The sequence below is a fragment of the Anser anser genome, assembly GCF_964211835.1.
Source record: "Anser anser genome assembly, chromosome: 7".
Taxonomy (NCBI): domain Eukaryota; kingdom Metazoa; phylum Chordata; class Aves; order Anseriformes; family Anatidae; genus Anser; species Anser anser.
The window spans coordinates 33,376,180-33,392,401 of record NC_139727.1 but is presented as its reverse complement, the minus strand read 5'-3'; the positions used below and the strand labels follow the sequence as shown (position 1 = coordinate 33,392,401).

The following is a 16,222-nucleotide window of genomic DNA, read 5'->3' as shown; positions in this document are numbered from 1 at the left end:
CTCCTCAGTCTGTCCCTTCAAAAACTTCTTTCCAGGAACATTCACACTGCAAGAGACTGCAAGCAGTAACCCTCACAAATATCACTTAGAGGAACATCTTGGAATCCCTATTGCATAAACAGCACTTTTCCATAAGCAGACTCTTAACGGGCTTACAAATTAGCTTTGAAGGGTGAATAGGCACCCAACGGAAACTGCTGAGAGCAAGACCCTTTATACAAGTGGTCACAATGTTGCTTGCATTTTAGTACAGTTCAGCTCTGCTGCTGCAGGGAGTTAATGACGAGTCAGAGCAAGAGAATCTCTGTAGTAGAACTGAGTCTCAAACTCTCCATCATAGACATACACTTAGTGGGTTTTCCTGACTGGCTTTGGTCCATGCTATAAAGCAAGATAATATGTCTAACATCCAAGGAAAAAAAAAAAATAAAGGAAAAACTGATTGAGGAAAAAGTACAAGATGGTTAATACCCTGAAATTACGTAAAGGAAGCACCTCATCCTTAGTGACAGAACCACCTTAAGCTTGCCTTGTTAACTCCAGAGTCAAAGATGCAAGAATGGGAAAGATTAGGCTCGAAGAAATTGGTGACGGCTTGGGGATTTAGCATTTCTGTGATACACCCAACCAAACACTGAGATCACAGGCAATTGGACTCTGCTAAACTATGCTAGCTGGTTCCAGAAGTGTAGGCAACTCCTTGGAGACAAGAGGAATGAAGGACATTGATGTATGTGGGTCCAAGAGATTCCACAAACAGAGTATGCATCTCAGGCAGCAAGTGCCTCATGAAATCCAAAAAGGATCTGAAATCTCCTTTGATGACTCACAGGGAAGGGTTAGGTTGAAACTCAGAATAAACTGTTGCTACAAATCCCTGGCGATGTTAACACAGGCTCCTCCCTGTAAATGGGAGAGCTGGACACCATCTGCAGCATTCCTTGCTCTTACTGAAGGAAGAAAGAACTGAGAAAGGTAGGAATTGTTCAAGGTGGGCCTTTAACCAAAAAGAAAATACCACTACTGAATTGCAAGCATCCTGAGGGCATTTGCCTAGTTTACACATGGCATTAACACTGTTAATGGCATTAAGAGCTGCGTAACACAGCTGGGAGGAACCTCTCCTGTTGACTTCACAGGGACAGCATTCTGTGGGAAGGTGAATAGTTAAATATTTCCAGTAATGAAGATAGGGACAGTTTAAAAGTAAAAGCGTCCCCTCCCCAACAGGCTTCTTTAAGGACACGAAGGGAAGGATAAAAACTGGATGGGCAGAGTTGGAAGTAGGTCACCTGACTCCAAGAACACAAAGTTCTGGAACACATTGTTCAGGAATAACTGTTTGCAGCTGGCATGGCATTTCAGTCACAGATGCTGCACTCCTGTCTTCCCCCAAATAAAAGAACACAAATAGCCTGCCAAGATGAAGTCAAAAAGCTGACTAGGGTACCAAACTAAGGAAGAAAGAGGGTAACAGAAGCAGAGTAAAACAGATCAGAATGACAAACAAAATTTAATGCTGCCATAACAAGCATTCACAGCTTGGTATTTCTTTCAGCACAAACAGAGTTACTGTTGGCTCATTAAAAAAAAAAAAAACTTGGAAAGTATTCATTGCAACAATAGAAACAAAAGAACAGCACATAAAATTTCGTAAGTTATATATCCCCCTGTACAGGTAATGGAATTAAAAACTGGAAGATTTTTCACTTATTTTACATCTTACAAAGTAATAATGCAATAACATAAGCATGCACCATATTACCAAGCCATAAAGAATGCCAAGCACATCCACTCATTTCTTAAGAATGCCATGTCATACTGCCATTTACTCTCAAAACAAACACAAAAGTGCAATAAAAGCTTCAGGGATAACTGAAAAAAATATCTAATTACATTAGGAAGTCTGCCAGGTGACTTCATTTTACTGATGTCAACTGAAAAATATTGAAAATACCCAGTCTTCTAGACTGCCATTTCTAATACTGCATGTCTACAGAGGTTTCCCAAACTTCTATTATCTGGTAAAAGGCTGCCAAATGGCTGCAAATTATAGAAACAATCTTCCCATAGAAAACTTAAAGACCCTTTACTTAAAGAAGAACAAAGCTATGGTCAGAAAAGTAAATAGGAATTTTAAATGAATAAAGAATCTGACACAAAAATTTATGTACTGCCACATTTGAAGTGCAGTGCTGACAATCATATCCCATAAGACAGTATTTCAGAATCTGAAGGGATTCAAAGGAACAGTATCTGCAATCACAGGAAAACTATTACAAAAGCAACAAGACCAAGCAATCCTCTCTTGAACCAAGCAGCCAGTGTAATGATGCACCACATCATGTGGCACAAGCGTGTTCTAAATAAGACAAATTAAAAACAGCTGGTACATATAAGGAAGAGGCACAGGTCTGTTGGATGCATCTTTAGGGCTGCTGACAGTCAAAAGCAGACTGCAGGAAAGCAAGCTTAGTTGTACCAGATTAGACTTCATCAAGGAAAAATAAACAGTCCAGTTACGAATTATGATGGTACAAGGTAGAACAAAATAGATGATAGAAGGGGAAAGGAAGTACCCTAAAGGTAGAAAAGGAATGAAATAAAACCCTTGTAGGTTGGCACAGAAATAAAAGGAAGACTTTGGTGAAGGTGTCAAAATCCACAAAAGCACATTCTGCAAGAAAAAAAAAGATCAAACAACAGATGACTCTAGTTAAAGAGAAGGGAATCAATGTGACAGCTGATATAATCTCCCTTCTATTCCATATGACAACTTTGTGTGTTGGATAAATACTGGAAGGGGAACACTTTCTAGTTCCATATGGCATGGGACAAATATACTCTTAGAGTGTCCATGTAGCTGCACTCAGAGAACAATATGATTCTCTGTGTTGGTTTTTGTTTTAACTAGTGTCTTAAAAGACTCATTACAACCTCTAGCACCTTAGTTTTAGAAACATACCACAAAGCACAACTCTTATGCAGTTAATAAAATCAGTAGATAAATACTTGCCATGGGTTTGTCATTTTCCTAAAAGGAATGCTAGGTTAATTATCAAAGTAAGTACTTTTTTAATAAATACTTACGAATAGAAAATGTTAAATCCTGTTAGATTATAAGCAGCATCACTAAAAAAGTGTAGCAGTGCATAGCCAGATGTAGTAACAACTTCAGGAACAGTTTCATTTCCACGCACTTCAGGGACTATTAAACCACTGGAAAATAAAAAAAAAAAATAGAGTAATGTTTTTTAAATCAGTCTTTGGGAAAAAAAAGTTAGGTATTCCAGTTGTTAATTATACAGACAAGGTAACTCATAAATCCAGTAGGGTTTTGTTGGTGGTGGTTTTTTTTGTTTTTTTTTTTTTTGTTTGTTTGTTTTTTTTTGTTGTTGTTGTTGTTTTTTTGTTTTTTTGTTTGTTTTTTTTTTAAATCATGTACAAAACTTGTCCAGGCCTCTGAAATTTAGTGCAGGGTTTTCCAGGGAAACAAAACAAAGAGCTTCCCACACACACACTAATGTAAAATTTCACATCAGGTTATTCTGAGGGTGTATGTACAGTCAGTGTAATTTTTTAAAACATTAATTTTGAAAAAAGTCCTTCAGACAGATGCTTAAATCTTACTGACTTCCAGCATGAACTCTACTTCCACATAGTAATTGCACCTTTAGAAGGTTATCTTATTAAAAACACTTCAAACCTGGAAAATACAACTAATTAATTTCCATGAAAACGTTATTTAAAATAAAAAAAAATACTTTTTAGAACTTCCAAAGAACGTTCTCTTTTTCAGTAAAGACTGACACAGGAAAAATAAGCAATACATTAACAAAGGAGGTCACCTGCATAAAACAGTGCCACGTTGTGAGTATAAATTACAAGTTAGAGAAATCCTATGGAAAACATTAACAATCAATAAACTGGGAAAAAAAAAAAGAAAAAAAAAGAAATTTGAAGAATATGGGAAGAGGAACTTTCCTTCCATTCACGCTACAAGTCGGGCTCCTGAACGACGCATTTAACAAACACAACTCTGTGCAATTTTGGGGAGGGGGGAGAGGAGGGCAGGGAAATGCAAGCAGTCACATAACACGCATTGAGAAGTGGGAGGGAAGATGTAGATTGCTATAGTTGGGCAGGGAAGAGAGATGAGCTTTGTTGCAGAAACCATTATCATCTATGCACTTAGTATCTCTTAAAGCTTGGCAGCGTAATCAATATTTCATAACATAAAATGAAATACAATTTCTGCCCCTCTGGGGGGGAGTGTACAATAAGGGACAGAAATTGCATTTCATTGCTAAAAGAAATAGTATTTCAAAGGATAAAACTTTAACTGATTTCTAAGGATTAGGATCCTTTGCCTTCATTTCAACTGCCCAAGCATGGAATATGGAATATTAGTCTTCATTACCTTCCATAAAACTCTAATGAACTATAGCCCACTTGCCTAGAATATCCTTTCTGGAATGCTTCCCAAAATATTAGTGGAAGGGTAGGAACAAACCAACTGAAACATTCCACTGAAGTCCAGGAATGGAGGAAACAAGTTGACATTCATACGGCCTGCTTTTTGTCTCTTAGACACATAGGAAATGTTCTGCCTGGATCTAATACTTTACCTCAACTGTTTATCATCATTTGAAAGGCAAATAACTGGTTTATAACAAATAACAGTATCAGTTAAGTTCACTGTTTACTGTTGTTGGTTTTATGTTTATTTCTAAACTACAAACTACTTGCTACAAATAATTACAAGGATTCTAGATAACATTAATTTGAATACAGATTCAGTTGAGTTACAATTCTTAGCAGCTCACAAAAATATAAAAAAAAGCAAAGAAATCCCATCCTTTCAGTTGACAGCAAATTCCAGGACTTTTAAGTTGGTAATTTCACCTACAACTCAGGCGATGTTGCCCAATTTAGCAATCTAAAGAAGCACTAAAAAAAAAAAAGTACTTAAAGTAGCCTTCATATCAAATTCCCTTCGCACATAAATTTAGAAGTCATTTAGTAGCTATTCTTTATAATTTACAAATAATGCAATACAGCCTGAGTCACAAATTACAATTCTCCATTAAAGATACTGACACTAGTGGCCAGCGCCACATTTCATGCACATTAAAATGTCGGAGTCACTATTGGAAGTCTGCTGGTAAGTACATTTCTGATTGTATATCTATGAGTATTAACACTTAATGCTGACATTGCATGGATTACAAACCACGTAAGGAATTTATGCTGTGATCCCCAAACCAAAGCATTTGGAAATTTATACAGCAATTTTTGCAGGTATAACTTTTCATTCATGTCCCCGGGATATTAATAGGGAAAAAAAAAAAGAAAAAAAAAACTAAGAAATTAAAGCCTCTGATGTTACTTTTCCCCTGAAACTAACAATGTCTATATGATTATTTGGATCGAAAAGCTAATAAATACACTCACCTAAATACAGCTATTAAAGGTGCATATATTGAATCTCCATCATATACATACATATGGTCCCAACTACATTCTGTGGCAAAGTGATTAAACCTCAATCTCAGTATTGCATTAGGACTGGAAAAGAAAAAAAAAAGAACAACAACATTGGCATAAAAAACTATTTGCAGAAGTACTGAACTCATAAAATACAGAACTTAAAACTGATCATGCGAGCACGACTTTATTAAAACAGAGTACTAACAAAACACTTGAGTTAAAGAACAAAATTTAGGGCAAGCAAACATTTCATTTTTATCTTAGAATACTCTTATAATAACATCTGCAGACCAAGTCTAATAATCTCTGAAGTTAACAGGATACTTAAGTTCATGAGGCTTTTAACCAGTGTTCAGAACCTGTAATTTAAAGCCATTAAAATATCTCATTTTATTATATTACTTTTATTTTACAATGTCTGGACTATCAGGTTTAAAGAATCTTCAAGAGAAAATTCCCTATAAACCCTCATTTCAGTATTGTATCAGTGACTGAAAGTAAAAATTTTAATACACAAATTTAAAATTAATATTAATGATGAAAGGCAAGAGGGTAGAGTTGGTGGTTTGTTTGTTTTTCATATTTTACCCAATTTCAAGGCTTATATTACTAGTTAAGTATGAAAATATTTCTAAATACATTTCAAAATGCGTATTCTCATGCTTGTTACTGTTTCAAGGCACAACTCTGTGGCACCCCTTCGGGGAGTTTGACATCACCCTGTCTTACAGAAACTTAAAATGAAAATAAAAAATAAAAAATAAAAATCAAGAAGAACACTCTCTTCCAATAAAACTGTCTTTACAACTAAATCTTTAGTGTCAGCTGCAAGTGGATACTCCAGAAATTACAGGATACAGTGCAGCACCTCCTCTGTTTTCTAGAATTAGCAGTTTCCCATCACACCTGGGGGTCAGTTTTCATCAGGTTTTGGGAGATATCTGGATGGAGACTGTAAATGTTCTGCCTTCCTACTGACAGCCTCAAGCGCAGTTCACCACTGGAAAACTTTTTCAGAGAGAACAAGCAAGAGAGAGCGCTTTGAGAGAACCAAAGTGAGAGCTTTGGTTTTGTCCATTTTTTAAGAAAGATCTTTTTATACGTATGTGAGTTTCTCATGCACTGACATTTTGCACTACGTTACTGGGTTGCATTACTGTCCCACACACAGTGCAGCATATTGTTTCCTCAAGCTAATCATTCTCCCATCTCCTGCAATGAGGAGGAACAGAGCTAAGATCAACTTCAAAGCAGTGTTTGTATACAGTCCCGAGGCACACTTCCACTTCAGTGTATTGTAGTTCAGAGCAGATATTCCTCTACTAGTTTGGGTAAAAAGAGAAGTCTAATGAGATGTGTAATGAGATAACGACAATATGGATATATAAAGAACAGGAGTAATTTTCTTTTGCAGCCTTAGTGGAACTCAGAGCTAGATGGATTCTTCAGCAAAATTCTGATCAATAGCCTGGGGGAAAAAAGTCCCATCGAAATTTAACAAAGTTGTGCACTTAGCAGTTAGTCATACCACTGCGTGTCTCCTTACATGCATGTCTGTGTTTCTATGCTGCATAAACTGGAAAATTTACAACAGACACATGAAATATCTAAGCTGTATAAACTATGGACAAAATATGATTTTAAAACAAAGTACGTAAGGAAAACTGGAATACAAATGAAAATAGTTTATGGAAACTAACCTCCGAGCAAGATACAACCAAAAAATTAGTAGACTGGAAGCATTCTATACTTGAAGCCATTCCTGATTTATCACTGGAGAGTAAGATAATGAGTTAAATCACAGGATCCTGTAACCACTTCTGGGACTTGCATTAAGGTACTCAAACAGGCAGCAAATTTATCATCGGATTTTGAGAGCCTGCAGCACTGGCCAAATTCCAATATCACTGTAACTTTTGCCAGCAATTAGAATGGCAATGTAATTTGGCAAGCTCTAAGCAACCCTGAAAATCCCTTTTTTTTTTTTTAATCTTTATAACATTTAAGCCAATAAAAAAAAGCTGTTTACATTGTATCCAGATGCAATTTAAACTCGAATTCTTTAGATCTCTAAAATACACAATACCAAACTGTCAGAAAATTTAATCTTTGAAAATGAATACTTACTATCCTTCAATTAACCATGTACATTTAGTTTTATATTTATAATTTATTGGTCCATCTGTTAAATATCCAGAAGGTTCTGTTAACCTAGAAGAGAAAAAAAAACAATGCTGTAATACAGCAGAGACATTTCTTAAGCAAATAAAACAGACATCATCAACATGCTAACAGATTCTTTCTGGATGGAAAGAAAATTGTGGGCAGTGGAAAGCGTTAAATCTATTTTTATATTTGTCACTATTTTTTATTTTTGCTTGTAGAAAGTAGAATTCTAATTATTCTGTATCATTGTTTTCTTCCCCTAATCATCAATCACGGGACATTTTTTTTTCTTGACCAGTAACACAGATATTACATATAATCTAGGTTATCCTACAGTTGAAGTGGATCTGTGCAAATGTAAAGGTATTTTTGTGATGTTTTGTTTTTCTTTTTAAAAGCAGTACTTTGTGTCTATGTGCTTTTTTGCACACTATGAGCAGCTGTACAATGTCAGACCAAAACATTAACGTAGCCCAGCATCCTGCCTCCAACAGTGGTCTACAGCAGACGTGTAGGAGAGCTTCAATACCTCCGGGGACTGCCCACAGCATCGCGCCACCTGCGGTGTCTTGCAGCCCAGGGACATTCTCAAGCAGATGCTGTGCCTTCATACTGGTTTGGGGTTAATGCTTCTCCTAGGAATGTGCCCATGTAAACTCTTGAAAACATCTGGAATGTAGAACTTCTAACATGTGGAACAATCTAACATGTGGAATTAATTCTTGTGGGATCTCAACTGTTTTTACCCAAGCCTTCTGACAATTTCATTTGATGTCCTTCATCTGGTGTTCAGAGAGATGGTGAACCACAGTACGCTGTTGACATGCTCTATCCCACCCAAAACAGTGAATTGCATTGCCTCTCTCCCTTCTTTCTGCTGTCCTGAGAAGTCCTTGTTCAGTTAGCTGCTTCTTGTACGGAGTAACTAACTTTGACCATCCCTACTCCCTTTATTTAACAAATCTTTCTATTCTCCTATATGCTTTCTGAGGATCAACACAAAGATCAGCATATTGTGTTCAAGATGCAAGGGAACCATAAATCTGTACAGTGGCAAAATAATGATTTCTGCTTCTTTTCTATTCCAACCCTAACATTTTATTTGCTCTTTCAGCAACTACTGTGCGGACATTTTTAAACACAACTAGCTGTTGTAACTCTGAGTGATAACAGAGTTCAAGGTTCATTGCTATGTGTGTAGAACTTTGATCCCCCTCCCTACACACACCCTTTTCACTTACATTACTACACATTAATCTACACAGAGTGCTAAAATAGCAGATGAAATTCAATAATCTATTACCATAAAAGCCTTCTGAAATAGCTTAGTATTTTTGGCACACTGTAACTTCACTATTTGCCCCATTTTCTGCATTCGTCTTGATTATGTTCTAAAGTTCAGGCCTTAGCACACCTCTGGTAACCTTACATCTCTGGGAAAACTGACCATCCGACTCTTTAAAACATTACAACGATGACCAATGATGCAAACACATACTCGGAAACACTCACTTCTTTCACTGCAGTGTGGAAGGATAACGACGAAGAAGAGGTATCACTGAATAACAGCAAATAAACTGATCTATTTCTTTACAAAATGACAGGACTTAAGTTGCTTAGAGGCAATGTTAATCAAACTGACCAAGTGACAGCCAATTTTTCTTACCAGGAATCCAGCTGAAAAGGAATTCAGTATCTGCTATCTTACTATCTTTGAAGCTCTATACATAAAGTTTAAAAATATTCCCTTTCACACCTAGAGAAAATTACTTATTTACATCTGAATTCACCCATATCAAACACTAACTGCATACTTATTAACAGAGGGCTATCATTCCAAGCACAAAACCCTAAATACCTTGAAAGAAATAACAACAAGGGAGCAAGAAAGAGGAACTTACAAGACAGGACATGTGAACTTCCAGGTTTTTGAACGAGCTCCTTTACCTGTCCTGGAAAACCAAGCTCCACTTGGCTAGGCACGCTGTGAGCCATTCTGTTCTAGCCCCTGGTGGTTTTCAGTGAAAACCTTTTTTCCCCACTACACTTCCTTTTGATGGGATAAAAATCCCTTAAAATGGGATAAAGCTCTGTACTATGGGGAGCTGTCCAAATAAGTGTACTTTGAAACATTTTCAAGGCATAAAAGCGGTATCAGTAAGATATTTTATGTTTCTGAACAAAAAGAAGCAGACAAACAGCTAGCTGTTTGTGAACAGGCTGGGGGAAAAAAGAAAAAAAAAACAACGAAATATACTTCAGTCAATTGCCAGACAAGAGAAAGTTTCCCTAGTAAAACCTAATGCACTGAGCTCGTCTGAGTGCCACCGTTCAATGCTCCCAAAAAGCGATGGTTCCTGGCAAGTGCTGTACAAATGCTGGGCAGGGGATAAGCAAAGCAACGCATGAGGAGGCAGGGCTGGTAACCTGGACAATGAAGAACACAGACAACAAGTCATAGGTTGATACTAAGTCACGCGTCACATATTTTGAAATCAAGCTACTGTTGTTGATGCTTAGCCCTTAGTAGAACCTAATTACAGGATGAGATCCTATGCTTGAGTGCGTGCATGCATTTTTGTGGGAAAAAAGGCAGTACCGCATAAAGTGCCAATCAAAATAATTTTAGTGCTGTCATATGGTTTAGATACAGATGGTCTCTCCTTACACAGAGAGCCACAAAACATTTGCTTTACTGCAGTAAAGTAGTATAAAATAGTATGCTTTCACAGGCATGACTGTTGGCTTCCTGGTAGCTCTACAATGTAAGGGAGGTGACAAAGAATTGTTTTTATTAGATCAGTCCTTTGGCACTAGCAAAGCACAAACCATTTCCCTTTTCACCTGGGCTGATACTTTTTGATAAATAGTTTTTCAGAGGAGTAGATAACCTTTGAAGCAGCTATTGCACTGTGCAAAAAATAAAGAATAAATAAGAGCATGACATTGTTTTGTAGTAATGGCCGTGGAAATCAGTGAGCTAAAGATGCTGTTCTATTTACTATATAGTAATTCTCCTCTGTCTTGCCCTTTCTTTAAGTTTCCTGAGATATACCAACAACTTTTCGGTATCATTTTTCTTTCCAAGTGTTACCAATTCCCAAATCCTGTAAACAGTACATGGGTAAGCAGAGTTACTTTCACACAACCTTTTACCAAATTGAGGACAATGTTCCGTATCACCAAGCTCAGCAGCAGCAACCCGCACAAGACGCGTGGCACCACAGGTTGTTTCATCCAGTGGACAGAAGCATGCCAGCAACTCGAGGGCTAGAGGCTGAAGTCAACACAGGGCACTCAAAAGCAACGCAAAGGGAAATCTGTATTCCCCTGGAACATTAGCACTGCTACAATGCAATGGTAAATATAATTGCGTTACAATTCACATCGGTAACATTTGTATTTACCACTGCAGTGATCTTAAATCAAGACCAATGCAGTTCAAGAAAAGGAAAAAGAAAAGTATGTTCTACTTCATTCAGAAATTATTAGAGTAAAATGAAGGAGAATGAGATGAAGGGGAAGGAGGAGATGAAATCTACGGCCTGCAATACATAAGATGTCAGAATAGATTATTAAAATGGCCCTTTCTGACTGTAATATTTATAGATGTGTGAAAAATGCAATCATGTCATCTCCTGTAATCTTATTGCAAAAGAATGATATTGTCAGCTTTTCCAGAAAGGAGCGCTGATTTAAACCTGAGAAGTCATCAGGTATTTCCTGCCAGCAGAGGAACGGTGCTTCAGAGAGAAAGAAGAAACAAAAAGCAATAAAAAGTCATCAAAGAGGGCAACACTAGAGATCCACTTACGGGCCTGCAGCAGCTCAATTTAGTTACAATGCCCTGCCCCGAAACACCGCGTTTCAAAGTGCCTGGCACTTGGAGACCTAAAAAGCTGCTGGTAGGTGGACAGACAGAGGTCCGAGCTGTAACCCAGGCTTACCGGGGGAGAAGCCATAAGGCGTATTCATAATGCTACCAATACTCACTTAAATAAAAGGAGTTATAGAATGGTTCATTTATCTCTACATTAATCAGTCACATTTCTATTGATAGTTTCATGGAATGCTGGACTATTTTGTAACTCCTACTTTAGATATACCTGAATATCACAGACAGAGCATACAGATTTTGCTATACCAACCATACAGATTCAGCTCAAAATCAATATTGGTCTACCAGCCAAAGACTATTCTCTTTATTGCTGTTCCATTTCTTTTCTCCATCTTTTTATGAAAAATGGTTTTATTTAAAACAGAAAAACAATAACTGCACTTCAAAGTTGTAAGATCAGATCCTCCATAAACACAAGGGCAGCATTTTCAGCTTGGGATCTTGTGTCCAGCCTTTACACAGTTTAAAAAAAAAAAATCTTCAAGAGATCAACATTTAATTAAGAAAGAAGGGAAGTTTTGAACCACCATACAGGACAAGACAGAATCAGCGCTCACTATGTTACCAGAAGGAAATAAAGAGATCAAGAGGCCATTTCTCAGCCATGACAGGAAGCAGCAACTACTCTGTGGACAGTAAATGGAGGCACCACAAGGGACACACGTGTAACTTTGGAAAGCCTGAACTGAACCCTTAGCAGCTAAGGCATACAAACCACTGCTACATGGGAGACACAGCCCCAGGTGCCTGCAGGAGCCACTCACACTTAAGGCAATAAAAGGATTTTCCCCCCCCAGAAACTTGTAAAGTATACAAATTAAAAAAAAAAACAGCCTTACTTTCCAGGCAAAAAGTATTGATTAGTACCTGACGAAGATCCTAAGAACTTGCATTTGATTTTCCTGCATTTCTACGTCTCTTGTAGAACCTTGCTGTCAGCTAATTTTTTCATAATGGATATTAAAACAGAAGACACTGAATATACCAGAGCTCTACTTTTCCTTCAGTGACTAATCAAGAAGAATAAATATTTAACACATTAAGATAGCATTTGTGTATGCCAGTCACACTCCTCTACTTGTTACACACTGCTCTGCATTAATAGAGAAATGTATATTTAGAAGCAGTAAGAACATTCACAACTTGTCACATACTAACTAATTAAAAACATGTTCTTAAGTAGGTTCAACTTCACTCATTGACAAAAGTAACATTTCTTTTTTCATAAAACATCCCTACTACTTAATTCAAGTTTTCAGTTCCCCCTTCTAATTTATTTTAAGGAAAAACAAGCTCCAAAACAATTTAAGAAACACAAAAGTAAAATGAAAGTGACACATCAGCCTTCTTTCCCCATACAGAATATTCGGTATTTCAAGGACAATTTTTTATTTTTTTATTAAAGATTGCAGTGATATATCATCTTCGAGCGGTGAAGAACAAACTTCAGCAGGTGTTTTCTTTCCTCATTTACTGTGGCTGAAAATGGCTGCTAGTCCATATTCCACTTTCGTAGCGATTCCAAGAACTACTGAAAGACTACTGCATTAAAAAGCAGACAGTGCTCTCAAATTACAAACATACCAGGCATCTTACTCAGGTAATGTATTTTCACTTACATAACGTAAATAAATAAAGTGAATCTCTTCCCTCTGCTGCATAATATCCTGTATATATATAATATATACATATATATGTATATAATATATACATATACATATATATGTATATAATATATACATATACATATATAATATTATATATAATATATAATTATATAATTATATAATATAATATGAACTGTAGGCAGCTCATTTACAACAGGGCATCACAGCTTGTGACCATAAGCCATTACAAGGGATCTATAAAGGGGCTAGAAATGGGCACAGTCCTGTGAAGATCTGGAAGACACATGAAGTGGGGAAAATGAAGACAACATAGGAACGTTAAATATAAATTAAAATGACTATAGAAATACCATCTGAGGCCACCTGAGACTTTTCTTCTACTCCCTTAGGTGGTCCATGACTTTTTCCCCCCAAACCCTTGCACTGACATCAGTTTTAACATGCCCTATCCCAAGGCAGGACCAAGCACGCTGAAACCTTTCTCGCTAGTTATTTGTCTAATCTGTTCTTAATAATTCCAGTGACAGGAGTCTGCAATCTTCTTAGGTGATCTATTTTAGTACTGACTTATCCTTATTGTTAGAAAGTTTTTCTGAACGTTCAGCTTATTTTTCTCTTGATTCTACTTAAACAGACTACTTCCTGCCCTGCTCAGAGGGAAGAGAGCTAATCCCTTCCTTTCTGCTCACCTTTTACAAACATCTACCCCAAGCTTCTCTTCTCTGACTCAAGCAAGTTATTCCAGCATTCCTCACGTATCACATTTGCAAGACTTCCCTCCTCCAGAACTTCTCCAATATATCCGCATCACAAAATAGCAGCTGCTGCTCCAACCATATCCCAGCAAGAACAGCAACCAGAGAATTCTTTCTTTCCTGCACTTAATGCTGCAGCTTGTCCTCGGTGTAAATAGCCCAAGAACTGCCTTTCTGCATGCCAGTGTGTATGCAACCTGCAATTCCCTGTGACCGCTTACCTTCCTCCAGAGGAAGCTCTAGCTCATCTTTCTGGGGTTAATTATGCTTACCAAAGCGTAGAAATTTGATTCCAATTCAGTCAGCGCTATTTTTTTCAGACACTATTATGCGGGATCAATGCAGCTTGCATGATCAGGACCTTGTTGCATGGAAAGTTTCATCCATAATCATTTTCTCAATGGGAAAAATCTATTTTTGACTCTCTTGTATAAGCATTCACTTGAAAGTTTGTCACTTCTGGCCACACAACACACTGCCACAAGCCATGAGAAACCCTACTTGAAAAAAATAAAAAAAATCAATGGACTCCAGAAGATGAAAATCCATTTGCATACGTTTAACATGAAGTTCTTAAAAACACCTCCGTTTTCCACCACAGCTATTTTTCTATTACTCAGCTTAGTCACAGGTTTTGAATTCTCATTCATAGTGACTTTGGAAGCAGTGGCACAAAGGCAGTGCCAACAAGATGAGAAGTCGAGGCCCCGCACAGGGAAGGTGCCCACAGCACGGCCAGCCTCTCAGCCACCTCGCATGGGGGATAAAACTGGGCAGCCCCCAAACACCAACGGTGTGAATCAGAGGAGCAAGCACACAAAGCCATGAGGTCGAGGAAAACCCTACTATTAAATCCGAGGAAAACACTGACACACGTACAGAAAAAGCTTTCTACTTTTTAAGCATGCAGAGCGATTTCCCTGTTAGCTTCCAGTGACAACATATGCCGAAGTGCTTTACTTCAAGTTGCTCTGACAAAACGAATTCCGGAGTTGTGGATGAACAGAGGCCAAGAGATGAGGCGAAAAATTGGCACAGCATCGCTCTGACTGCACAAGTGATTGGACTATTTTCATTTAACAACCTGATTTATAATTGGAGCAGATAAAAAATACTGAGACCTTAGTTTCACTGTACAGGTCTTGAGAAAGTCAGAATAACTTCTGTCTTCAGAGTACATAGATATATTCTCTAAAATACATGAGAATAAGCCACAGCTATCTAATAGACAAACCAAATGCTGATTGCCGTGTATTTAAGCAAAGAAACATCATTTTCTCCACTGATACCAAGTATTTGTTTATTTTTATAACTACATATACGAACCCAGATTTTGGAGCAATGGAACCTCTCCAAGAATAGCAGCAATTTCTTGAGAGGGCTCAAACCTAAAAAATAAATTGAGAAGGACAGCAAAGCCTAACAGAATCTGGTCTGCCAAGACACTAATACAGTATGAAGGAGAGTAGCAGAGTGCAGCCAGCATGATAAACAGTTTAGGAGGCTGACTGCTGGGAGAGACAGTAAGGAAAAATAGACCAGAGCTCAGAAATCTCTCGTTAAATGCATTATTGCCCTTCAGTGGATTGTTAGCCTTTTGTTTTGTTTTTTTAAATAGTGAAATTCATATTGTGCAATGAGAAGAAAATCCCATGCAGATTTCTAACAAATTACCTGGATTATCTTCAGGAAAAATTCCTCCCCACCTCTATCTCTTGTTATGCTGCTGTTCCTCCTCTAATGAATATATAGATATCCATAGATATTTTTCTTATTTTAGTAAGACTTCAAAGGACCTGATTCTGTATCCACAAGATGAACAAGAATATTCTTAGAGATAACAGCCTGATTGCAGAACACAGGTACCCAAATACAGGTATTTTACTGAAATATGGCTCACCATTTTCTGGAGGTTTAACCCTAAATCAGATAGAAAATAAAAATCTCTCTGAGGAATTAAAACAACCTAACCACTACCTTCTAGAAAAAATCCAGACTACTAAATACTGTTTTATGTAGATGGATTTATATTAATGGAAAGATTCTATAAAACTGAATGTGGTTGAGTCAAACTACAGAGTTGAAGAGTGAACTGCATGCTTTTACAGCAGTGCTACACCAATTAACAGCTTGAATCTTGCCAATATTTTCCAGGTGGCCCTGGTCCTCTTCATCCCAATTCTGAAATCAAATTCTTTTAAATGACTTTTAAAATATACTGCAAATAGCACAATATCCTCCACTGACCTGGAAAAAAACTGGAAAAACTTCAAGAAATGTAGTTT

At 37.3% G+C, this 16,222-nt stretch overlaps 1 protein-coding gene across 30 annotated transcripts in view; it reads right to left on the bottom strand.

Moving 5' to 3' along the window:
• Nucleotides 1-16,222, bottom strand: part of ATRNL1 (attractin like 1) — a 519,713-nt gene that overhangs the window by 444,812 nt on the left and 58,679 nt on the right. For all 30 annotated transcript variants that reach the window (XR_014586744.1, XM_083844108.1, XM_083844135.1 and 27 more), the window contains 3 exons: nucleotides 7,618-7,701; nucleotides 5,455-5,568; nucleotides 3,091-3,219 (listed from right to left, as the gene is read on the bottom strand). Coding sequence is in view for 29 of the 30 variants with exons in the window: in XM_083844108.1 (XP_083700234.1) it covers nucleotides 3,091-3,219; nucleotides 5,455-5,568; nucleotides 7,618-7,701 (327 nt within the window). In the remaining variant the exon portion in view is untranslated. The remainder of the gene's footprint in view (nucleotides 1-3,090; nucleotides 3,220-5,454; nucleotides 5,569-7,617; nucleotides 7,702-16,222) is intronic.